Source organism: Sarcophilus harrisii, chromosome 4 (genome assembly GCF_902635505.1).
Source record: "Sarcophilus harrisii chromosome 4, mSarHar1.11, whole genome shotgun sequence".
NCBI classification, from domain to species: domain Eukaryota; kingdom Metazoa; phylum Chordata; class Mammalia; order Dasyuromorphia; family Dasyuridae; genus Sarcophilus; species Sarcophilus harrisii.
The window spans coordinates 454,314,722-454,341,397 of NC_045429.1; the positions used below are offsets into that span (position 1 = coordinate 454,314,722).

Below are 26,676 nucleotides of genomic sequence, written 5' to 3' on the forward strand. Positions count from 1 at the left end.
ATTATGTGTGAAGACAATTTTTGACGCTCATTTTTACTAAATAGTATTTCTAATTACATGTAAAGATAGTTGTCTACTTTTAGAAATATTTTTGGGGTTTTAATTTTTTAATTTTAATTTTTAATTTTTGTACAAGTAGGTCCTTTCCTTATTTTTTTTAAATCTCTTTGGGATTTAGATGTAGTAGTATATTGCTAGATCAAAGGACATGCAGAGTTTGATAGCTCTTTAAGAATAATTCCAAATTGTTCTCCAGAATAGTTGGATCAGTTCAAAACGTTTATGGACAATGCATTTTTCTAGATTTTCCCACATCTTTTCCAACATTTATCATTTTCCTTCTGTCATATTGATAGATGTGAAGTGGTACCTCATAGTTATTTTAATTTCATTTCTCTAATTAATAGAGATTTAGAGCATTTCTTCACATGACTACAGATAGCTGGGATTTCTTCATCTGAAAAATATTTCTTGACTCTCAATTGAGGAATGGCGTGTATTCTTATAAACTTGATTCAATTCTCTATATATTTGAGAAAAAAGGCCTTTATGAGAGATACTCACTGAAAAGATTGTTTCCTAGCTTTCTGCTTTCTTTTAATTTTGGTTGCATTAGCTTTGTTGGTGTGAAAACTTTTTAATTTTAAATAATAGTGGTGATCCCTGCTTTACCCCTGATCTAACTGGAAGGCTTCTAGCTTATCCCCATTATAAATAATGCTTGCTGATGGTTTTAGATGGATACTACTGATCATTTTTTTTTTTTTTTTACTAATGATCATTTTAAGGAAAGCTCCCTTTACGTCTATGCTCTTTATGAATAAGAACAGAAATTATAGGAATAGATGCTATATTTTGGCAAAAGCTTTTTTTCAACACCTATTATCGCTTGATTTCTAAATCTAAATCTCTAGGTAAAATCAACAATTTTATTATTGATATGGTGAATTATGTTGATAGTTTTTTTAATGTTGAATAAACCTTACATTCCTGGTATAAATTTCCCCTGGTCATAGTGTATGATCTTTGTGACATATTGCTGTAATCTTGCTAGTTTTTTATTTATAAGTTTTGCATCAACATTTATCAGGAAAATGGGTCTATGGTTTTTCTGTTTACCTCTTCCTGGTTTAAGTACCCATATTTGCATCATAAAAGACATTTGTAGGGACTCTGCCTATTTTTCCAAATAGTTTATATGGTATTTGGAATTAGTTATTTCTTAAAAGTTTAGAATTCATTTATGAACCCATCTGGCCCTGGGAAATTTTTCTAGGGAATTCAATGATGGTTTGTTCAATTTCCTTTTTTTCTAAGGTGGGGTTATTTAGGTATTCTTTTTCTTCTTCTGCTAAACTGGGCAATTTATATTTTGATAAATATTCATTGATTTCACTCAGATTATCAGATTTGTTGGTATGTAATTGGACAAAGTAGCTCTTAATTATTGCTTTAATTTCTTCTTTATTGCTGATGAATTCACCCTTTTCATTTTTTATGCTAGATATTTGGTTTTCTTCTTTCTATTTTTTAATAAATAGAATTAACCAATAGTTTATCTGTCTTATTGGGTGTTCCCCCTCCCCCCCCAATAAAACCATCTCTAGTTTTATTTATTAGTTCAATAGTTTTCTTGCTTTCAGTTTTGTTAATCTCACCACTGGTTTCCAGGATTTCCAGTTTGATTTGGTTCTAAATTGGAGATTTAAAATTTGTTCTTTTTCTAATTTTTTTTTTTTAGTTTCATTTTCTATTAACTGATCTGTTCTTTTTCTATTTTATTAATGTAAACATTTAGAGAAATAGATTTCCCTTATGTACTGCTTTGACTGCATCCCTTACATTTTTATATGTTGTCTCATTGTCCTCATTTTCTTTAAGGAAATTATTGATTTTTCTATGATTTGTTCTTTAATTCATTTGTTCTTTAGGATTAGATTTTTAATTGCCATTAATTTATAAGTTATCATTTCATAGCCCTCAATTGAATGTATTTTTAAGTGTATTATGATCCAAAAAATGCATTTCATATTTCTGACTTTCTACATTTGAGTCATCTCCTCTCCTACTTCTGTGTAGGATAAAAATAAATTCACCTATTCAACAGATGGTGTGTATTATTCCCCTTTTTAGCTAATTCTAATGAGAGTAAGATTCAAGGAATGCCCAACATTTACCCTCCCATTTCCCCCTGCATTGTAATAGGTCTTTTGTGCCTATTTATGTGGAATAATTTAACCTGTTCTAGCTCTTTTTTCCTTCTGCTCCCAGTGTATTTTTTATTTCTCACCCTTTAATTAACTTTTTATATCATTCCCTCAAATTCACCTTATATTCACACCCTCTTTCTACTCCTTCTAATTGCACTGTGAAACAGTTCTTAGGAATTTCAAGGATCATCTTACCATGTGGACATGTAAACAATTTAGCCCTATTAAATACCTTATATTTTCTCTTTCCTTTTTACCTTTTTATGCTTCTCTTGAGTCTTAATATTGAAAATCAAGTTTTTGGTTAGCTCTGATCTTTTCCTTATGAAAGCTTGAAAGCCTTTTATTTCATTGAATGACTATTTTTTCCCCTTGAAGAATTATGCTCAGTTTCACTGAGTAAATAAATGATTCTTGCTTATAGTTCTAGCTCCTTTGCCTTCTGTACTATTGTGTTCTGTGAACTTTAATCCTTTAATATTGCAATTGCTAAATCCTGATTAATCCAGATTTTGTCGGAATTATTTTCTGGCTACTTGGAATATTTTTCCCTTGACCAGGCAGTTCTGGAATTTGGCTACAATTCCTGGGAAAGTTCATTTTGGGCTCTCTTTTCAGAGGTGATCTGTGGATTCTTTCAATATCTATTTTACTCTTTGGTTCTAAGATATCAGGAAAGTTTTCTTTGACAATTTCTTGAAGTATGATGTACAGGTCTTCCTTTTGATTATGGTTTTCATGTAATCCAATGATTCTTAAATGACCTTTCCTGGATGAATTCCCAGGTCAGTTTTTCCAATGGAGTAATTTACATTTTCTTTAATGTTTTAATTCTTATGATTTTGTTTGATTCTTGATGAATCATAGAGTCATTAGCTTCCACTTGCCCCATAACAATTTTTAAGGAGTTGTTTTCTTTAGTGTATTTTTATACTGCCTTTCCCATTTGGTCAATTCTACTTTTTAAGGAATTATCTTCTTTTTCCAAACTACTGACTTGTTTTTCATGATTCTCTGGCATCGTTCTCATTATTTTCCCCAATTTTTCTTCTACCTTTCTAGTTTTTTTAAACTCCTTTTTGATCTCTTCCATGAGTTCTTTCTGGGTTTGAGACTAATTGCTATTTTTCTTTGAGCTCCTGCCTATGAATATTTTGACATTGTTGGTCTCTTCTGAGTTTCTGTCTTGATCTTCTCTATCACCATAATAACATTCTATAGTCAATTTTTGTTGTTTTTTTTTTTTGAATTTTTTGCTCATCTTTTCCAGATTTTTTTTCTTGCTTTTAAACTTGAACTCTGCTTTGGGGTGGAAGGGGCATTGTCCTAAACTTCTATTGCTAGGGGCTGTTTGCCTGATGCTGTACTGGTGCTGCTCTGGGGCCCATTGTGCCTAATGCTGTGATGAAGAAAGGGGAGTGGGGTAGGGAATGGTTGGTGCTACTGAAGCCACAGGGATCTGGCAGTTTACTTGGTGTGCTAAAATATGGGGGTGAGGGGCCCCGCACTGGCATTTGCCCATGAAGGGTCCTAGTGTTGGTGTTTGCCTGCTTGCCTGATTCTGCATTAGGATTTAGGGCCTCTTTTTGACTTGCTGAGACAGGGCCTACTGCTGACTTGCCAGGATACATTCTGTCCTGTATGATCTTTCCTGTCAACCCCCCAAGTTTCTTGTGCTAAAAAATTATTTCACTCTGTCTTTTTGCTGGTTCTGATCATCCAAAATTCATTTTGGAGTACTATTTTATAATTGTTTGGTGATGAATATGGAAAAACTCAGGAGATTTCCTGCTTACTCTGTCATTTTGGCTCTTAGATCGATGCTTGAAAAATCTTAAAGGATGCTGTGTTACTAAGAATATCCTGTATGTACCAGTATTCCCACTTTTTTTTTTCTGCCTTTTTTCAAGATTTGGCTTGCTAAAGAAGAGCCCATATGTATGAAAACATTTCTAACAGTTCTTTTTCTGGCGGCAAAGAGTTGGAGATTGAAGAGATGCTCCTCAATTGGGGATTGCTGAACAAGTTGTAGTATATGATTGTGATGAAATATTATTGGACTACTAGACATGATAAACAAAATAGTTTCAGAAAAACCTGGGGAAACTTGCATGAGCTGATGCAAAGTCAAGTTCACAGAAACCGGAAAACATCATATGCAGGAACAACAATATTGTGATGATCAAATGGGAAACTTAGCTACCCTGATAAATAAAGTAATTGACTTTGGGGCTTAATTTGCATTTACTATTAACATTTTCTTCATCATTTTCTTAAGTCTAGACAATAAACAAAACAATAAGTCAAAGCCCGGTTTAATATTTGCTGCTTTCCAAGCTGTAGGTGCTCACGCTAAAAATTTAACAGCTAGCTCCCTTGAGCTGGTTTGGCCTGGAACCCCAGTATGGAACCATACGAAACCAGGGTATACATTCACTAAAAACAGATAATGGCAAATAGTCAAATATATAACAAGAAAAGCCCTCCCAGTTTATAAGGGACACAATTTCCCACAGTTTTCCATATCAGTAGGGCATTTCTGAAGGAAATTCCCTTCCCCCATCCCAACACTTGGTCCTCAGCTCCATCTTTACTTCCCAAAGTCCCGCTCACTGCTTCTTGAAGAGCTGTTACTGCCCCCTTCTGCTTTTCTGCTGAAACCTTGCTCCCTACAGCCTCACCTGCACTACCACTGTTGGGCTGCTTCTTCCTGGAAAGGAAGTCATGCCCAAAGTCATACCCCTGCGACAAAGTGCTTCTGGTCAAGTCTGTCTTTTTGCCAATCTTACTCTCCCTTGAGAGAATTCCCCTCAGCTGCTGTAATATTTGGGTTGAGGATGAGCAGATCCCTCTTAGTGAAGGTCAGGGCCACTCTGATTATGGTGGAGCTTTCACTAATGTCACTGGAGGATTGTTTTGTTTTGTTTTTTTTTCCCAGAGGAGGGAGTTACTGGCTTCATATTTCTGTTGTTCCTTAATCAATCAATCAACAACCAGTCAACAAACACTATGCTCGTACTATGTGCCAGGTACTGTGCTAAATGATGGAAATGAAAAAAAGGGATGGATGTTTCTCTCAAAGGAGTCTGATGGAGACACATGCAAACCACCAGATACATATCTGTGTATCTACAGACAGAGACAATCTACGGAGGATGCATTTATAGGGCAAGCACTTTACAGACATTATCTCTAGATCCTTCCAACAACCTTGTGAAGTGAATGCTATTATTATATCCATTTTACAGATGAAGAAGCAGAGGCTGAGAGAGAGTAACTGATGTGTTCAGGGTCACACCGTTGTGACTTGGGCAGGATTCAAATGCAGCTTTTTCTGAATTTCAAGTTCAGGGCTCTCCCCATCTGGCCACTTAACTGCCTATTCTAAGAGATGTCCTTCTACCAAGCCAGCCGCCTGACTCTAGGAGCCCAGCACTATGGGGACTACTAGGTTGTTCCAGGGAGAAATGCTGGCCGTGTTTCTCAAGCTGGGCAAACAATAATTCCTTTCCTCTCCTACTGTCAAAGAATCACAGAATCACAGAACTTGAGAATAGGAAGGGACCTCAGGACCATCTTGTTTGACCCATAAAATGAAGACTCTACCAAGACTATCCCGATAAATAGCTATCCAGTCTCTGCTAGCAAATTTCCAAGGAGAGAGAACCTCCCCTCTTGGACAGCTCTCATTGTGAGGAAGAGTTTTCTGATAGCTTAAACTAGTCTCTTCCTTGCCATGCTTTCTAATTTTCCCCCTCAGGGCTAAATGGAATAAACCTAATCCCTTTCCCATATTAAAATTTAAAATTTAATATAGAAATTAATTTTAATTTTAAATTAAATAAATTTAAATTGACCCTTTAAATTGCTGTATCCCTTGTAGCAACTGCTCCTATCTGGTAAGATCTATGTCTAAAAGTTGGTGGAGGCCTGGGAGTCCTTCAGAGTTCAAATCTGGTGTACCTGACCCATTCAGGTTGAAGCATTCTGTATTAGTAAGAGAAGGAGAAGGATTTGATTTGAAGGGGCTTCCCTTCATTGTAGAAGTTTGTATTTCTAGCAACAAAATTATGCAATTAATGAGGTGATTCAAAACAATCCCAATAGACTTGTGATGGAAAATGCCCTCTGCATCCTGAGAGAGAACTATGAAGGCTGAATGTGGATCAAAGCAGAGTATTTTCACTTTTTGTTCTTGTTTGTTTGTTGTGGGCCAGAACTCTGAACTTGAAACAAAAGATTCTTACGAGGTATTAAGTCAGTGGAATTAAGAGACGATAGTTATGTAATTTAGCCTGGTTCAGTATGATTGATTTAATCCTACAAGGAGATATTATGGGCCAGAACTTGAAACAAGATACTAAGTGGAATTGAGGAGACAATGGTTAATTCTAGTTTAGCATCAATTTAATCCTTCAACAAATAATGGTTTCCTAATGATATGATTGGTCTGTACTCAGTTTGGGGCACATAAGCAAGAAGCCTCAGCCAGGGAGATTCAGAGACATTCAGAGAGAAGGCAAAGGACTGGCAGGAGCTTAAGCTCTCAGAACCAAGGGGAGAAATTCAATTCGATATTGGATCTTCCTGGTGGCTGGCCTGGACTCCTACACTTCCCTGACTAAGACCAAGGCCAGACTGAAAGACTCTCCAGAAAGCTACCCAGCCCCAGGAAGGAGAAAATAAAGGATCTGGACAATAAGAAAACTAACCAGGCCACAGGAAAGGAGACAAGGCTTTGAAAGAGACAATAAAGGATTTGGACTTTAATACCTGGCTGTACTTGTGGTGATTATTGAATTGAAACGAAGGCTGCTCCCAGAGATCCCAAGAAAACCCAACAAGAGAACATTACATTTTGGCGCCCAATGTGAGACCAAGGATTCTTACATTTGTTTGTTTTTTTCTTTTCTTTCTTTCTTGTGTCTTTCCTCCCTTTTGATCTGATTTTTCTTGTACAGCATGATAAATATGAAAATTTGTTTAGAAGAATTGCACATGTTTAATCAATATTGGATTGCTTGCTCTCTGGGGAGTAAGGGAGAAAAATTGGAATACAAGGATTTGCAAAGATGAATGTTGACAACAATTTTTACATATATTTGGAAAAATAAAAAGTTATAATAAAAAACAATAAAATGTCTTTTTAAAAAAAAAAAAAGTTTGTTTTTCCCTAGACATTTGGCCAACTGTTTCATTGAATAATGCTTTTGAAGTCTCCAGGATAAGCATTGCTCTGGTCATTCACTTCCCCCTGACCCATCCCTCCAGGCTCCCCTCTTATTATATCATGGGCCAGAAGGGCCTTTCAGGCTTTCTAAAGCTCTTTGGTTACATATGTGGACCTAGAAAAAGCTATAGATGACCAGCCATGAGTTGAGATGAAGAGGATAATGAAGTTTAGAGCTAATTAGGATAATGTAATTCAAACCACTCATTTTACAATTGAGGAAACTGTGAGCTATGGAGATTAAATGACTTGCTCAGGGTCACACAGATAGCATCAGAGTGGAGCTTTAAGCTAGGGTTTTTTTTTTTTTTTTTCATTCTTCTTCATAGGATCATGGAGCTTAAAACTGGGAAAAAAAAAAAAAAAAGGTTGGGAGAGCCCTATCAGGTGGTGAAGGGGACTGGGTAAACTATGATTTCAGAGCAGCATTACGGCATGTTACAGAGCCTACCAATCTTGAACATGAGCAATATTGCCCATAATATCTGATTTTTCTAATTCTACAGAATTCTAGAACTGACTCCAATTTATAAGAATACAAGCCATTCCTTAGTTGATAAACAAAGGACATGAACAGACAATTTTCAGACAAAGAAATGAAAGCCATTTCTAGTCATATTAAAAAATGCTCTAAATCACTATTGATTAGAGAAATACAAATTAAAACAACCCTGAGGTACCACTTCACAGCTCTTAGATTGGCTAAAATGACAGAAAAAGATAATAATGAATGTTGGAGGTAATGTGGGAAAACTGAGACACTAATGCCCCTCAGTTGGGAATGAATGGTATGGAATATTATTGTTCTAAAAGAAATGATCAGCAGGATGATCTTAGAAAGGTCTGAAAAGACTTAACATAAACTGATGCTGAGTGAAGTGAGTAGAATCAAGAAAACATTGTACACAGTAACAAGATTATGTGATGATCACCTGTGATGGATAAGGCTCTTGTCAACAATGAGGTGATTCAAGACAATTCCAAAAAGCTAATGATAGAAAGTGCCATCCACATTCAGAGAAAGAATTGTAGAGTCTGAATGTGGATTAAAGCACAGTATTTTTACCTTTTATTTTTGGTTGTTTGTTTGCTTCTTGGGTTTCCCTTTCTCACATTTTTTCTCTTTTTGATCAGATTTTTTTCTTTTCTTTTTTTTTTTTTTGCTCAGCATAATAAATATAAAAATATATTTATAAGAATTGCACATGTTTAGCCTATATCAGATTGCTTGCTGTCTTGGGGAGGGAGAATAGGGAGGAAAGAGAGAAAAATTTAGAACACAAAGTTTTGTGAAGGTGAATGTTGAAAACTCTTTGCATGTCTTTGGAAAAATAAAATACCATTGAAAAAGGGGGAAAAAAAAAGAAAACCTTATTGCTTCTTGCTTTTTTCTGGAATTCTGCATTCATTGTCCTCTATTTTTAAGTTTTGTTCTTTCCTCAGCTATTTGTAAGGACTCATTAGGCAGCCATTTTGTTTTCTTTTTCTTTTTCTTTGAAATGTTTTTTTTGTTGCTGTCTTTAAATCATTTTAAGAACCTCCATCCAAAGGGCTTCAGGCACTCTATTTACCAGATAGAATCCCTTAAACCCCTTTTCATTTCCACTTCATAAATGTATGGCCTGTTATTTAGATTATACCTATATGGTCTGATGATTTCCCTTACTTTCTTAAATTTAAGCCTGAATTTTGCAAGAAGTTCATGATCTGGGCCACAGTCAGCTCCAAGTATTGTTTTAATGAGTTTCTCCAATAAGTCTCGATTTCCTTTCATATTCCATAACTTATTCAACCATTCCCCAGTTGACGGGCACGTACTCATTTTCCAATTCTTTGCCACCCCCAAAAGAGCTGCTACGAACATTTTTTGCACATGTGGATCCTTTTCCCTCCTTTATGATTTCCTTGGGATACAGATCCAGGATTGGCACTGTTGAGTCAAAGAAAAGGCACAGATTGATAGCCCTTTGGGTATAGTTCCAAATCATTCTCCCGAATAGTTGGATCATTTTACAGCTTCACCAACAATGTATTAGTGTCCCAGTTTTCCCACATCCTCATCCATTATTTTTTTCCATCATCTCAGCCAATCTGAGAGACGTGAGGTGGTGCCTCAGAGTTGTTTTAATTTGCATTTCTCTAATCAATAGTGATTTAGAGTATTTTTTCATATGACTATAGATGGCTTTAATTTCATCATCTGAAAATTGTCTGTCCATATTCTTGACCATTTACTAATTGGAGAATGACTTGTATTTTTTTTTAATTATAGCTTTTTATTGACAAAACATATGCATGGATAATTTTTCAACATTGACCCTTGCAGAACCTTTTGTTCCAACTTTTCCCTTCCTTCCCCAGATGGCAGGTATTCCAATATATGTTAAATATGTTAAAGTATATGTAAAATACAATATATGTATACATATTTATACAGTTATCTTGTTGCACAAGAAAAACCAGATTTAGAAAGGTAAAAATAACCTAGGAAGAAAAACAAAAATGTAAGCAAACAACAACAGAAAGTGTGCAAATGCTATGTTGTGGTCCACTTATTTCCCAATGTTCTTTCACTGGGTGTAACTGGTTCTGTTTATCACTGATCAATTGGAACTGAATTGGATCTTCTCATTGCTGAAGAGAGTCATGTCCATCAGAATTGATCCTCATATAGTATTGTTGTTGAAGTATATAATGATCTCTTGCTTTTGTTCATTTCACTTAGCATCAGTTCATGTAATGACTTGCATTCTTATAAATTTGATACAGTTCTTTATATATTTTTAAAATGAGATCTTTATCAGAAACACTGGCTATTTTTGATCATGGCAAGGAAATTGAGTGCATGCCTACTAGTTGGGGAAAGGCTGAATAAGTTATGGTCTATGAATATTATGGAATATTACTGTTCTACAAGAAACAGTCAGCAGGATGATGCCACAAAGGCCTGGAGAGACTTACATGAATCGATGCTAAGTGTATACAGCAACAAGAGTATGTGATGATCAACTCTGATGGACATGGCTTTTTTTGGTGATTCAGAGCAATTTCAATAGACTTGGGATGGAGAGAGCCATCTGCATCCAGAGAAAAGGTTATGGGGACTGAATGTGGTGATATCACAACAGGATTTTCACCTTTTTTTGTTGTTGTTTTCTTGCCTTTTTTCTCATTTTTCCCCCTTTTTTGAACTTATTTTTCTTGTGCAGCTTAATAAATATGGAAATATGTATAGAAGAATTGCATACATTTAACATATATTGGATTACTTGCTGTCTAAGGTGGGGGAGGGAAGGAGAAAATTTGGAACACAAGGTTTTGTAAGGGTGAATGTTGAAATGTTTGCATATATTTTGAAAATAAAAAGCTATTATTAAAAAAAGAAACATTGGCTGTAAAATTTTTTTCCCAGTTTTGTACTTCTCTTTTAATTTTGTGTTGATTTTGTGTGAGTGTGTAAAACCTTTTTAATTGAATATAATCAAAGTTGTCCATTTTGCATTTCATAATGTTCTCTAGTTCTATATGATGTTGATCTTTATAGCATCAGATTTTCCTTTCATTCTCAGACATCTGCAGCTGAGCTTCCTTTTGGTTTTGGCCCAGCCACTTCATCAATATTGCGGCTACTTGTGATTGTCCTCTGTTCTTGTCTTGGAGATCTTCTGATTTGAGGAGCTCATCTTCTGATATCATCTCTTTTATTATTTTGGTACTGTCCCTCAGCCAGATGTTGAGTGGTGAATGGTTCAATGGCAAGTTGGAGGGAGTTTTCTAGTAGAATGTCCCAGGAACCTGTCCTTGGTCTCATTCTGCTTAACATTTTTATCAGTGATTTAGATGAAAATATGCTTGTCCAATTTGAAGATAAGAGGCTGAGAGGAATAGTTAATATGGTAGTTGATAGAGTCTAGATTCAGAAAGATCTTCGCAGATTATAATAATGAGTCCACTTGAACAAGTAAAAATTTAATGTCTATAAATGGATTCTGAACATTAAATCCATAAGAACAGGATGAAGATGATATGGCTAAGCATAGTTTCAGCAAAAATGATTTATGGGTTTCAGTGGACTTGCCTTTCTCTCTGAGTGAGCAGTATCCAAATATATGCTTGCCAAAAAGACTATTTATGGAGAACTTACACAGGAAAGTCCTCACAAGGTGGTCAGAAAAAGAAATACACTCTCGGGGTCTCTCTTAAGAACTTTAGAACTGATTGCATGACATGGAAGACACTGGCACAGGACCACCCAGCCTGGCATGCCCTCATCAGAGAAGGTGCTGTGCTCTATGAGCAAGGCAGAATGGACGTAGTTCAAAAGAAACACGAGATGCAAAGTTAGAGAATCCATCTCAAATGTTCATATGAACTATTTGTGCCTGACCTGTGGTAGAGAATTCTGAGGAGCTCATCTGGGTCCGATCAGCCTCAGTTGGACCCATCGTAACTTGACTCTAACCTAGTAATGCCATTTCAGGCTTCTTCAAGAATGAAGGTCACCGACCAACCAGAATGCCTGTGTAGCAAATGGTATTTTGGGCTGCATTAGCAGAGAGGGACAGAGTTCAGAATAAGCAAGATGGCCATTTCCCAAGGCTCAGGAAGCATTACATCTGAAGTAATGTATTTAAGGCTACTACAATTTAGGAAAGACATGGACAAAGCTGGAATGTGTCCAAAACAAGATGTACAGGATAAAAAGGAGGCTGAAGATCAATCCTACAAGGATTGGTTGAAGGACGAGATAGTTGTGTGACTTTTAAAAAGATTTGAGAAACATAATTTCTGGATAATTTAATCATCCTAGTAATAATGCTACATTTTAATAAGTTGGCTTTCTCTCTCTTAGAATAGATAATCATAGTGCTGTGACTCATGGCTTATATGCCCATTGGAAGAGGGGATAAAAACCATGAGCCATGCCGATCCCTGAAAACCCTATTGGAAAAGAGGTCTTTCCAAGGGTAACAATCAACTCTAATTGGCTAATAACTAATGAAAGAATGCAATGAGGAGCTGGACCTGAACTTTAAGTTTTAAGTCACCTCCAGCTTTGGGTAATCTATTCAAAGAATTTATCCCCACCCAATCCTGGGTAGGGTCTGAATAGAGTTAGAAGGTTAGCTCAACCTTCAGAAACTGAGGTCTTGAAATGAGGATAAAAGAAAAAGGGGGAAAGCTGAGTATCTCTGAATCATTGGTTATTAATAATAATTTCTCATATGGAAGAGCTGCCATGAGCAGAGGGATTCGATTTCTGCTACTTAATACCAATGAGTAGAACAAAGAGCAAGAGGATGAAATATACTCAGATGTGATGTCAGGAGAAACTTCTAACAAAGAGAGTTGTCCCCAAATGGAATAGGCTTCCCTCAGAAGTGGCTTTCAGGGGAGGCTTTCGGGCAGAGGCTGGATGATCACTGGTTGGGAATATCGTAGAGAGGATGCTGGGCCGGTTATGAGTTGGAATAGATGGCCTCAGAGATTACTTCTCAGTCTTAAGAATCATCTGGAAGTATGTCATTCATCTCTGCTGAGCTTTAGGTTCCTCATTTGTAAACCAGGAAGATTAATATAAATAATAAATAAATAAATGATATAAATATAAATAAATAATAATAAACCAGGAACTCCAGCAAGGCTTTCTTCAGATGGTATTTGTGACTGTCCAGTGGGATAATGCATAAAACTTAAAGCATTACATAAATGTGTGGGGAACCAGCTGGCTCTCATGATTCTAGGGTTAGAAGACCTGAGTTCAAGTCCTTCCTCTGATGCTGACGATCTGCATGACTTTAGTCAAGTCAGTTGACTCCCCCTGGCCTCAGTTGCAGCCAAAAGAAGGAATTAGATTGTAAGCCTCCTGAGATCGCTTGAAACTCTATATCCATTATGTTCCTCACATATATGTAAGACACAGCTCTGCCTGACTTAAATCTAATTCACGCACAAATCAAGACATCACCATTGTGATGTCATTGGGCCTCTCTGAGAATGAAGGAAGAACAAGGCAAGTCTCCAGCTTGAGACGGAGCTCTTGTTCCTGACTGGGGAGAGCAAAGTCCCATTAAATACAAACTTCTTTGAGGAAGCCTCATGACCCACTAGACCCTGAAGACAGATGTATGTCTGCGGGATCCTCAGAGACAACCTTCCAGTCTCCGGCCAGGGGAGGTCACCTCTGACTTGACTAAAGTCACACAGATAACCAGTTACAGAATGACTACATGTGCTTCGAAGTCCACATTAGCCAAACACTGTGCATTATGTTAATAAGGATGGGGCTCATTAACCATTATACCTAGTGTGTCCTCTTGGCTTCAGGGGGCTTGCTCAAGGAAAGGGTCAACCCCAACTCCCATCACATACACACACATGCATGGAGATGTACATACATATGTTGAAGTTCAGGAGGAGACCCCAAAAAGCTGGGGTGGCAGATTGATATTGTGAGATGTCTCACATACAACACTCCCCCGTCTAGGGCTTGGGAGATATATAAGTTTACATAAATAGATCATGTTTATACACACGTGATGTTTACAACATGCACATTCATGTATGTACACATGTATAGAGACATGAATCTGTGTGTTATATAAAGTCTGTGTGCACGTATGTATGTATATGTATGCACAAATCCCTAGGAGGTTCCCGGAAGGAGAGCCTTCTAATGCTGCACTCCATAAATGTGGAGATGGGACTTTTAATTAATGGAAAGCTCTTTGAGCTGCATCAGTGATAAAAAAAAACTTCAGAGGAAAAGTGAAACAAGTTGAGTTTAAGTGTAATGTAGAGTGAGAGACAAGACTGGAACTTCGGAATAGCTTGAGGGGGTCTGGAGCCTACCAGCCTGTGGTGGTGTGCCACAGTTCCCTTTTAATATCCTGACTCAGTTTCCCCAATTGTCCTACCTCAGTTACTCTGCCTCAGGATATAACCATTCCCTCTTAATCATTAGAATGTTTGATTGGATACAGGTCTTATGTCTTAGACATCATTAGAATTTCAGGAGTCTCTCCAGTACCTCCCATTAAGTCATTCTAGGTGCCTGCCTCCATTATGTCATCCCCATCCCAGGTACCTCCCCCATTATGTCACCGTTCTTGTTACCCTATAAAAGAATCTTGTATCAGACATTTGCTGCTGGATTCTTGGGGATGATAGTCTCATTCAGCCCTGGGACCAAACTATGGATCCATTTGGTCCCAGTAAATCTCTCCCTTTCAAATAAAATATTAAACACTCTCTAATCTCTACCTTGCCTCAGTTTCTCTGGCATTACATTGGGAGGAGATCGCCCCACTCTCATATGCCCCCGATGACCTACTGGACTCCTGGAGACTTCTCCAAGCCGACTTTCCGGGTGCGATTGCTGTCTCCTTGATCAAGTTGAGATTTGATCTTGCTTTTAAGTTGAAGAGTTTACTGACTCGTGTATTCTGTTATTTACGCCAATCTCAAAACTTGCCTGATTTCTCTTTAGTGTTTGCTTAGATAAATGTGTGTTCAATTCTGAGATTATTTTGAGTACAACTAGCACTGCTTGGAGGAATCCACATCAGCCGAGAGTAAGTTACTTGGTACCTTCCCCTTCAGAGAGACCAGGAAAATGGCTGTTTTTGAACCCCTAAAAAAGCACACAACACCCCTCAATAACAACGATGTGCGATGTGACAGGTAGAATTCTCTTTTTTCAAGTTTTATTGCTCTGTCTAGCTTTTACATTGCAAACACAGAGTATTCCTACTTCATGCGAGATCTCTTCTAACAGACAAAAAGTTAAGTAAAATTAATAAGATATTAATCTCATCTGAAAATATAGGCAACATCCCACATCTGTGGCACTCTCTCCCCTTGTTTAAAAAATCAACATAAGTGTTTTCTCTCCTTTTTATCCCAATCCCATTGAAAAATAAAAAATCGGGGCAGCCAGGTGGCAGCTAGAGGGCGCAGTGGAGAGAGCACCAGCCCTGAAGTCGGGAGTCACTTAACCCCAATGGCCTCAGCAAAAACAAATAAATTAATAAATAACCTATTTCTTTTTTTCTGCTGAGGCCATTGGGGTTAAGTGACTTGCCCAGGGTCACCCAGCTGGGCCATGTTAAGTGTCTGAGGGCAGATTTGAACTCAGGTCCTCCCGACTTCAGGGCTGGTGCTCTCTCTCCACTGCGCCCCCAGCTGCCCCCGAAACACCTATTTTTGGCAACAAATCTGCGTAGTCAAACCAGACAAATTTCTCCGATGACTGTATATGTTTCCCGGGGACCCCAAGGCCACGACCTCTCTGTCCCCTGGGCCGGCGGGTGGCCGTGGTACTGAGGCGAGTTCTCGCAGCTCCAGAGTGGTTTGTTGGGACATTATTGTCACCTGGGTAAAAAGCCGTCTCTTGCTGCTGCTTGTGTCATTTGTGCTATGAAAGGGTTGGGCCTCCCTGCAAAGCGACTCATTGCAAAAACTTAGGGAGGGTGGGAGATTGTCACCAGTGGGGGGAAGCCTGAGCAATAAGGGGATTGGAGGCAGACAGGAGAGCTGCTGGGGGGAGCTGGGAAGGGTGGGTGCGAGCAGCCTTGTTCAGGAGTGGACAGAAGTCTTCTGAGAGGAGCCGGGCGGGGTGGAGAAGGGGGAGGCATAGACTGAGGCAACTTGGAAAGTTGTTAGGGATGGGCCCCGACTGGCTGCCGGAGGAGAGCTGGAGGTGGAAGCACGTTGACAGGGGAGGGAGAAGCCCCTTTCTAGGTTCTCCAGAGGACAATGACCGTGATTAACGATGAGGCCATGAACAGCAGATAAAGCCAAAAGAGCATCGTGTCCAGAACGAGGCTGAACTTCACCCACATGTCTGTGCTCCTGGGCCTCTGGAGCTGCTGCTGTGGCTCTGCCCCTGAGGATTGTGGGTCACCATTCAGCTCAGCCTTACCTGGGTCTGCCATTGCCTCCAGGTCCCTTAGATCTGTAGCAAGAATAGGAACCGAGACACCACCACGGAAAGCGCCAAGTGGAGGGGCTTAGAAGGTTGGGCCAAGGGGACGTCTGGCGTGGGGCTAAGGAGGCCGCTTACCTGCCGGGTGGATGGCGCTGGGTGCAGTGCCCCTGTCTTCTGTCTGCGACCTAGTGGTACAGCATTCTGTGGCTCTGATGTATCTCAGCACAAGGGAATAGAGCCAGCGGGGCATGGGAGGGGGCTGTATAGTGACCGTGTGCAAGAGATAGGTGAGGAGGATGGACTCCAGCACACTGGTTACCATCAAGGTCAGACACAGAGCAAAGTATATACCTGAGGAGCACAGAGGGCTGCGCTGAGACAGGGCAAGAGGGACGTCAATGTTCTCCTTTGTCATCTTTCCCCATCTTTCCAACCTGGCTAGGACGATGCTCTCTCCTCACAGTCCCTTCTCCCTTTTAGGTAGTGAAATCCAATATACCCCTTCTCTTTATTCTCCCATCTCTCTGTCTCTCTCTGTCTCTCTCTGTCTCTCTCTCTCTCTCTCTCTCTCTCTCTCTCTCTCTCTCTTTCTCTCTGTCTCTCTCTGTCTCTCTCTGTCTCTCTCTCTGTCTCTCTCCCCCCCCCCCCCCCCCAGTGGAAAGAACCATACTTATCAGTGGGATGCCGCTGGCAGGAAGTAAGTCATTCATCATGAGTAGGAAGACAGTGTATCCCAGCAGAAGGGTCATCTTGAATGGGGCCCGGTTCCCACTTTCAGTTGGCAGAAGGAAGCTCAGAGCATCGATCGCTATCAGAAACCCACTGGGCAACAGCAGGTTTATTACATAGAGGCCAGGTCGGCGTTTAATAGCCACCTGGAGGCAAAGGAGAAGGAGGAAATGGGGGATTATAAAGAAGTCGAGCTTGATTGGAAGAGTAGGATTGATTAGAGAATATAGTAGCCTTTTTGTCCAGAACCTAATGGGAATATTGCTCCAGATTTAACTGAACACCAAGTGTACATATATAGCTCCCAGAGCTCATGGGCCATGTGATAGATCTCAGGAAAAGGTTACAATTTAGGGACCCAGGACAGAGGAGCTTTCCAGCAGAAAGATTTCTGGTTAAAATGTCGACCTGAACATTCATAGAGGAACCAGTTCTCTTATACAAACCCTAGATAATATCCCAAAGGGACCCTAAATAGACTGGTGGCAAAATAAAATCGAAGAGAAAACAGCTAACTCTCCCATCCAGCCCAGAATTGCACAAAAACGTGGCCAGCAGAGATTGGTGATGGAAACCAGTCAGAATCTGGGCAAGGAGCTATACAAGAGCAACTGGCACAAACTCCTACATGTGGACCTGAAGCACACTCTCCTTTCAACAAGGGGATTACAAGTCAGTATTAGCTCCACTTATTAGGTGGTCTGAAACAGGCTCCCAGCCTTTACCTGCCAGGGTGCTAGGAGCAAAGGCAGAGCCAGTCCCCACGCAGGGAGACAAGATTGACTATGTACTTCTTTGAGCACTGGGAGCCACAGCAGGAGACTAGACTAATTGGATTTCTTGGTGTTAATAGAGGCTGGGAGAGCGGGTGCTATTCAAGAAATGGAGACCAGAGGACCAAACCATTTCCTGAACAATGTTGGGCAAGAAGAGGATAATACGAGGACTGAGCTGAGCACAAAATCCTAGCCTAAGAACAGAAGCTGGAAATACAGATAAATAAAAGAAAACACTAAATACACTGAAGCAATACTGTGGGTTAAGAGAAGTCCAAAAGGTAAGCTCAGAAAAAAAGAATTATCTGCAACTGCAAACAGAGGAGCCTCAGAGAAAATATTGGCTTGGCTATAAAGGACAATATAGGATGTCATGATTACCATTGTCTGGAAGAAATGAAGCAAGTTAAGAGGACGGGAAAAAATAATGAAAAATGTTGGAGGGGATGTGAGAAAAGTGAGACACTAATGCATTATTGGTGGAATTGTGAAATGAGCAATGTTCTGGAGACAATTCGGAACTATGTCCAAAGGGCCATTAAACTGTGCACACCCTTTGACCTAGCAGTGTCATTACTGGGGTCTGTACCCCAAGGAAATCATAAAGGAGGGGAAAGGACCTACAGAAATGGAAATAAGTTTAAGAGTAAAAAGTTGAATATAGAATAGTTTAGAACAGAAATAGAAAACTTCCCAAGTAGTGAATGCCTTTTAAAAAAGAATGAAGCAAAGAGAAAACTCAATGTTTCCATGAGAAAATAAGAAAAAGTCAATAGTTTAAAAATAAGAAGAAAACGTAAGATCTCTACTAAAAACAAAAAACAAAAAAACAAAAACTGACCTGGAAAACAAATCAAAGAAAGATAGTTTGAGAATCACTGGATTTTCTGACAATTATGACCAAATAGAAATAAAGGCATCTTAATTTATAATCTATGAAACTTTTTTTGATAAAGATTCAGATAAAGGTGGTGCTGGGTGAGTGGGTCCCCAAATGGGAAACTATAGGCTCACGTGAAACATGATCTGGTCATAAAGGTTGGACCCCACTGCCAACTTTGGGGTTGCTTTGCTGATTCCCAGGAGTTCCCACTCCCCTTGGGTCTTGATGAGATTGTGCGATGTGTCTACAATCTCCCACAGTTCTTTTTCCATGCCCAACAGCATATCATCCACTGTAAGGGAGAATCAATCAGTCAATCAATGAGAATTTGTCATCTACTCTGTGTCAGAAACTGTGGTTGATACAAAGAATACAAAGATAAAAATAACACAATTCTTGACCTTGAGTTGGTTACATTCTAATACAGCATTTATACACAATGAATACAATCACATCCCGAGATCTGTGGATTTTGAACATTTGATTTCACAAGAAGTTTTAAATCCAGAGTCTCTACTAAAGCTTATGAGACATTTCTTTGGACCAATTTGGATTTTTCCTGCTAGTCAAACAACTGAAAAAAGAATCGAGAAAGTCACCACGTGATCAGTTGTGGTTGTTGAGTTGACACATGTTATGCTAACCCTAGAATACTAGGGGCATCTACTTCATAATAATGCCAGTCTCAGCGCCACACACAGCAGTGACTGTGGAGATTTCCCTCCTCTCATCTTGTTTTCCACCAGAAGTCAAGTTGTCTGGTGAATGTGATATCTGTGTTCTTTTTAGTGACTTTTTTTGTTTGTTTGATTTTGTTTTTACATTACAAGATCAATTACAAAGATTCTGAAGAAATTGTGTCTTTGTCTCTATATCTCTGTCTCTGTCTTTCTCTGTTCCTGTCTCTCTCTCTATTCCTGTCTCACTTTGTTTCTCTGATTCTCTCTCTCTCTCTCTCTCTCTCTCTCTCTCTCTCTCTCTCACACACACACACACACACACACACACACACACCTCTCCTACTCACCTGTGAAGAGAAAGGAGCTAAAGGTCAGAGTGCAGTTCTGCTTGTCAAAGGGGAAGCGGAAGATGTCCAGGTTGCAGATGCTGGTCACCTTCATTGGTTTCTTATACTTGATGCGACCTTCATTACTCACATATGCAGTGAGACCTGTTGGAGTCTGATCCACATCTACACTGCAGGGAAGAAGTTAGCGGAGGAAGGAGCTGCGGGTTTTTCCTGCCACTTATCTCGGCCTTCCCTCTTATTCAGGTCATCCCGATGCTGGGCTCCCTATCCTCCCCTTTCATGCTCAGCCCATGTGACCTTCTCTACAGGGCATCCTTCCCCTCCACCTGTGGTTCTGTGGAAGCCCTGAGTCAAGCTTCTGTCTCTTTCTCTACTGTCTCTCCTTGTCCCAAAGGCTGTCCTGCTGAAACGCCCTCCTCTCCTCTGCTGGGGACCTTCAAGGTTCCCCTGGGCCCAATACGCACGACTCTATGATGAAGATGTCTGGGAGCCACAGGTTTTGAGCTGTTATAGAGATTTTCCGAATGCCCCCACACTCCTCTGGGTTCCAGCTGATGAAGGCATTGTCCCAGACCTAGAGTCCGGGGAAGCAGAGGTAGCATGAGCTTGGAGCCACACTGGTTATTGCCTCTCCTTTCACTTTTTATTCCCATTTAACTGATTTCTCCATCCTCTCACATCCATTCTTCCCCCTCTTTCTGTCTCATTGGTCCTGTCTTGCCCCCTCACTGGCCTTTTCCCCAGAGAAAGCTTGAGGATGGACTTGGATGTTTCAGAGCATCCAAGTTACTTCTTGACTTCCTCCCCCAGAATCCTTTTCCCTGTGTGAGCTGCTCCTCTTCCCTCTGGGGTCCCATTTCTGTCTTCACAGCTGACTGGCCACCCAGGGAGCATTTCTGCCTCCAAAGCTGGACCCGCTCCCAGGAACTTCCCAAGAAGTTATCTGGGAAGCAGGAACGGAGGAAATGAAAAGTCTCAAGGAAGGCAGAATGAGGCTGAGTTGGCTGTACCATATCCAACCACAGGAAGGACGTCAGAAGCTGCAGCTGCTCATCCTGTTAAAAGAAATTTCTGGCTTGGTAACAACCCCATCTTATTCTCTGAGCTTCCTCCCTGGTACCCTCAAAGAATGCTCGGGGCCAGAACATATGATAGAACAGTGACAGAAGCTGGTGACAAACGCTTCTAGCTAAGGGGAGACAGGGCTAGGGGGACAGCAATTTTTACTACTTACTGGTAGAGGAGTCAAGACTCAGGATGGACTAGAAGGAAAGCCTTCTGGAACATGGTGCTGACTGAGGACTCTCCCGGCCCCAACTCAGTTCTTTGAAGGCACCAAGAACATTCTAAGACATATCCCTTATGGTCTTTATGGTGCTTGGGGAGAGGGCAAGTGGAGAGGTAAGGATTTCAATAGGTTAGGGAGCCCAAGAAAAGGTTGCAGGGCTAGGCACTCACCACATCCAAGATGGAGGAGATAGTAAAGGAGATGTTGATCTGCATAGGGACACTGTAGTTGAGAACTGGACGAAAGTCCTTTCTCACAATCACAGATGCAAAGACAGTGGGGTCCACCCCTTGGCGATCAAATCCTGAACAATTGATAGTGAAATGACTCCCCTTGCCTGTCCAGGAGAAGGAAAATGAGATGAACAATAGAGATTTCATATTCTGTACATGCTAGAGGTGCGAGAGACCAGGTCATTGTGGAGCCCACCCAAGGAATGCTGGGAAAGAATGAAAAATCCTCCTTCCTGTTCCTTAAATCTAAATAACCAGAAAGAGTCCATGTCCTGGGGCCCTTCCTTCCTGGGCCAGGAAATAAGGAATGTGATTGGTAGGGAAATGACTGATGTGGTAAGCTCCATTAGTCAGTGTTTGATTCTCAGTTCCACTGGGTTTCTGCCCCCATGCAAAACTTGCCCAAATCTGCATGCAAACTCAGTCCTGGGGCCAGGAAGAACTTCTTTATTGATTTCTGGTCCAAAGACCCCAAGTGGAAGGTGCCAGCTGCCTATTTAATTCTTCCTTCCCCCATATTCTTCCCAAACTTCACCCACCACTCTTGCACTCCTTAGTCAGCTCCCTGAACCTTCTTGTTTGGACTAGGAGAATAGCTGCGCCCATTCCTTCCCTTGGATAGAGATTTTTTTAAAAAATTAATTTATCTTTTATTAAAATTGCAGAATACTTTATATATTACAATAAATTTTGTTGGAAAATGGGGAGAGAAATCCACCTTTAAAAATACACTCATATTGAAACCAAGTAAACCAGTCAAATCAGACACAAACCAGGGGACTATGATTTTTCTATTTGTTTTTAAGAATTTCAATGCCGTGTAGCTATATCCAACTCTACAACATCAGCAGGTTGATTCCACAAACCCTGAAGGTAATTCAAATTATAGAGATTTATAAGATAGGGCGTGTGAAGGAGAACAAACATAATAGGATAAAATATTTTTATTTTGGCATCGCTGCTTTATTCATTTCCAGTTCTGGGTTCTCCAGATAGCCAATGAGTAGCCATTGTTTGCTATGCTGGTCCTTGGGTTGGATATAGAGAATGAATGACTATCTTGTCCATCCATTCCCCTAAATCACCTCTGATCTACTTACTCTTCCCCCTCTCCATTTTGCTGAGGCCATGTAACAATGCAACAGAGGCAGTATGGGATGCCCTTTGGGCAGGGACTGTTTAGCTTCTACTTCAATCCATCCCTAGGACTTTGCATATCGTTGTTTGTTCAAATCAAACTCATTTCTTTCATACAAAGCATTTGCCATTCTGATACCTTTCCTGCTCTTTTGATTATGAGATCACAGATTTAGAGCTGGAAGAAAGCCATTTCATCTTCTCTGGGACTCAGTTTATCTTTCTGTAAAGTGGTCTGTACTAGAGGGTCTCCAAGACCCATGATCCTATGATCTGATGACTCTAAGAGACATGGAATGCTGAGGTCATTGGGCATCTGACTACTGTGGGGATAGAAGCACAGGCTATTCCTTCAGTTTTCAAAAGCATTTACATTGCCTTTCATACAGTAAGTCCTTTTGCATTTTTAAATTTTAAATTTTTATTTTTTATTAAATACATATATAATATATAAATAAATATTTATTAAATTTAAATTTTAAAATAATCCTTGAATGAATTAATATCATGTCTGAGGGTGAAAATGAGAAATGTGGCTCAATACAGCAAAAGATCAATCAATCAACAAGCATTTATTAAGTACCTACTGTGTGCCAGGTACTGTGCTTGGTGCTGGGAATATACATTCAATGACTAAAACAATCCCCAATCTCGAGTTTATCTGCTAATCAGGAAGGCAAGTATATATATATATAAGGATATGGGAAAGTGACTACATAGGAGAGTTTTGTGAATAGGCTGCTTCTTGGCCAGGAGTTAAGAACTGAAGTTAGCAGATGCACAACAGAAGGGTTTTCTTCTTAGGGAGAAAATTGGCTTTAGGCATTATGGGAATCTCATTATAGATGAGATAGACTCATCAAGGTCTTCAAAGTTGGAGCCATATTTGACAACCTCTAGTGGTTGGAGACTGAGAGAGGGGGCCGAGTTTTCCTCTAAGGGCATTCCCCTTCTCCCTTCCCCCTTCCCCGCTCTTACCTGGCAGGAGAAAGCTGAGAAAGAGACAGACAAGGAATCTGAGGGGCCAGGGCTGCATTCTGCTCTCCCTCTCCTGCTCCTTAGCTCTATGCCCGAGACTAGAGCTCTCTTAGTTTGAGGGAGCACAGGCCCCACCCCAAATCTCAGTTTTTAATATTGCTGGTGTCAGGTGACCATGGGCGCTTCCCAATTCCCTGACAAGTCTTGGTACCCAGGAAGAACTTGGCATCGGCCCAAATCTGGCAGTCTTTGAGACTGGAGGATGCTGGATGGGCATCCACAGAGAGAGCCATTTCATTGGCTGAGGGGCAATCACTGTGGTGATCAAGGTCTCATTATTCAATGAAGAACTGCTCTTCAGGTAGGAAACAGAGACAGCAGCTAAAGATGGATGGAGCAGTGGTCCTCAACTCTGTGGACTTGCTGTTTGAGTAGGGGACTTGGAATTATAGAATCTTAGATTTTTAGGGGTCTTTCATTCCAACCTACCATTCAAGGCAAAAATTCTTTCTCCTGTATTCCTAACAGGTAGTTATTGATTCTAGGCTTTAAAATTGCCATTTTCCCCAAATGCTGATCCTGTAGAAATAGCATTTGGTTCTCCCCCTCCCTCTCTCCCTTTCCATTTCCCTCCTTCTCCTCCCCCTCTTCCTTTCCCCTTCCCATCTCCCCCTTTTCCTCCTCCTGTTCCTTCTCCCTCTCCCTTCTCCTCCTTTCCCCTTTCTCCCTCTCCCTCTCCCTTCCCTTCCTTTCCCCTTCTCCCTCTCCTCTCCTTTTCCCCTTCTCTCTTTCCTTGTCCCTCTTCTGTTCCTGTCTCCCTGTCCCTGTCTCCCTATTCCCTCCCTCTCCCCCCCCCCCATCTCTCTCCATCTCTGTCTGTATCTCTCTGTCTCTTTCATTGTTCAGAACTTTTTTTGCTATCATAAATATCCGGGGAAAATTGTCTGTCATTTTTCTTGTGTGTAACGTGCTCTTTTGCTGCCTCTGACTCTGTGAGTTTTGTTCGCTAGTTTGTCAAGTGGTTCAGATGGGTCCTGCTTTGGCTTAGGGGGGAGGAGGGAAGGAGGTGGGAGAAGGGAGGAGTATGATTTATTATTGAACCTTACCAAGAAGCTCACCTCTCTTTTATCACTGTAAGGGAAGGGAAGTTAGAGGCTGGATGACTACTGGGTTCCAGTGAGGAGTCCTTTTCAGGTGTGGGATGCACTGGATGTCAGTCCAATGTCCTTTCCAATTTCAAATTCTGGAATTCTGTCTTGCTTCCATTGCATCCTTCCATTTGTCTTGTATTTCTCCAACCTAGTCTAAAAGCCTATAAAAATTCAGAGATTTTTTTTTCAGGCTTTGGCACTTTTTAAAGTGTTCACAATTGCTCTTTTCTTCTTACTTAAAGAATGACTTGTTAAACAAAAAAAAAATGGTGATTTGTGAGTCAGTTTTTCAAGAAGACAGACCTTGAAGAAATGAAACAGGAGTCTGTCTCAGTCTTGTCCTTCAGAATAGTTAGGATGCTCTCCCAACTGCGTTAAATCTCTACCCCCTCATTTTAATCAAGATTTCTCTAGATTTAGTGCCAGATTTAAGTATTTTAAACTATTTTATATTTATATGTGGATATATTTTAGGTATGAATATTTACATTTATGAAAAATGTGAAGAAATCATTCTCAAATAATATTTCTTAGACCTATCCCAAATCTGGCTTGTGTCTCATTCCTACTTAATAGTCCAAAGAAATCTCCAAATAGATCCCAAATCTCATTTTCCAATAAGATACAGTCTGAATAATCACATATATAGAATGGAGATTCCCATGTAGCTCCTTTGCTGCTCTTAGTATATGGCACAGGTGGCCCAGCCAGATGAATTTACACATTTCCTCTTCCCAAGGGAATGCTGAGACAGCCTGGTCTTGGCTCTTCCCACAGGACCCACAATACCCAGAAGCCATTATCAAAGGAGAACAATCCTTGATCCCCTGCCTCTCCCTTCATACCTTAATTCTACAGCTAGAGAAGGAGGAAAGAACTCTCCTCTTGTTTGTCTCATGGCAGCCCCTCTGACTCCTGCCGATCCCTTATATATTGCAGGCTATCCTGGAACTCCCTCAGAGGTACAGAGTCCCTATCATGTCTGTTAAATTTTCTCATGGAGAATAATTTCCAGGAAGCAACACAGGCCCAACTATCCACTGCTGCCCTAGCAACTCTATTGTCTCAACTGGCTGTTCCTAGAGTGCACTTATGCATTCAGTGAGAAAGAACTGGGACAGTTCAGCCCAGGAATTAACTCATCCTCTTCACTGGATCCCTTTATGTCTTTTTGGGTCATTATGTTCCATCTTCCCCCACCCAAAGAAAGGAGTTAGGGAGGATCTGCCCAGATTATGGGGGCTTGAATGGAGTTAGCCTCCAAGATGGTCCTTGCTGCATGTTCTGAACTGGGATCTTGTGGGAGGATCTAGAACTACCAAGCCGGGGAGCATATGGTCCAGCCTCGTTAGGAAAGAGCAAGGGCTACCACCATTATCAGTACCCCATGATCCCCTTGGGCCGGTGCCTCATGATATTCTCACACTCTGTGAATGACAGCCAGGCACTCTCTTAGATCAGAATATTATCATCTCCTCTGAGGACATCTTGGTCTTTCTTTGGGACTTCAAGGGCAAGGAGAAATGTACTAACAATCTTCTACAGATTATGGACTGTATTACAAGACAGGGAGGAGTCAGTTCCACCAGATCTTTCCATCCTTTCTAGCAGTTGCCCCCAACCCAGAAAGGGCCGCAGAGAGACCCATGTTTTATCATGGCAAGTTGGACATGGATGCCTTCATAAGTGATGTTAGTGTGTCCCATCATGTCCTTGGGATTATCGACACCGAGGCGTGACCTGTTCAGACCAACTTCATCTTGACAGAGCCCCGTTCCTAGCCTTGGAAAAGGAGGACTCCATTTATGTTCTCCTGGACTTGGACTAGACTTGGATATCCCTGCAATGGGGATCCTAATGAAAGGGTGAGCTCTATACCACCCATTCAGCTAGAAGCATTTCCTTGTTTGTGGGGGTGGGGTCTGCCAGAAAAGAGATCAAATCCAAGTTTATACAGAGAAATAAAATAGCACAGTTAAGTAGGGCTGGTGAACTCTGACCTTGGGATTCAGGCTATTTTTCCTCTGGCCTGCTTTATACAACCCAAGGGACGCAGGAGGGAAGGTAGCTGAGGTGAAAAGATTAAAGACTTACAGGGGATT

General features: G+C 40.5%; 1 protein-coding gene across 1 annotated transcript; it reads right to left on the reverse strand.

Moving 5' to 3' along the window:
* Positions 1–15,568: 15,568 nt before the first annotated feature.
* Positions 15,569–16,870, reverse strand: LOC116423487 (5-hydroxytryptamine receptor 3D-like). Its single transcript, XM_031968119.1, has 2 exons — positions 16,505–16,870; positions 15,569–16,396 (listed from the first exon to the last, which is right to left on the reverse strand). The coding sequence occupies exons 1-2, from the start codon at positions 16,782–16,784 to the stop codon at positions 16,179–16,181; spliced, it is 498 nt and encodes a 165-aa protein (XP_031823979.1). The 5' UTR covers positions 16,785–16,870; the 3' UTR covers positions 15,569–16,178.
* Between the last annotated feature and the right edge of the window lie 9,806 nt (positions 16,871–26,676).

Bases quoted from the DNA above. Each gene is read 5' to 3' on its own strand.
- LOC116423487 (XM_031968119.1), bottom strand. From the start codon at position 16,784: ATGACAAAGGAGAACATTGACGTCCCTCTTGCCCTGTCTCAGCGCAGC. The intron at 16,397-16,504 runs GTAAGCGGCCTC...TTCTTGCTACAG, and splicing joins CAGCGCCATCCACCCGGCAG to ATCTAAGGGACCTGGAGGCA.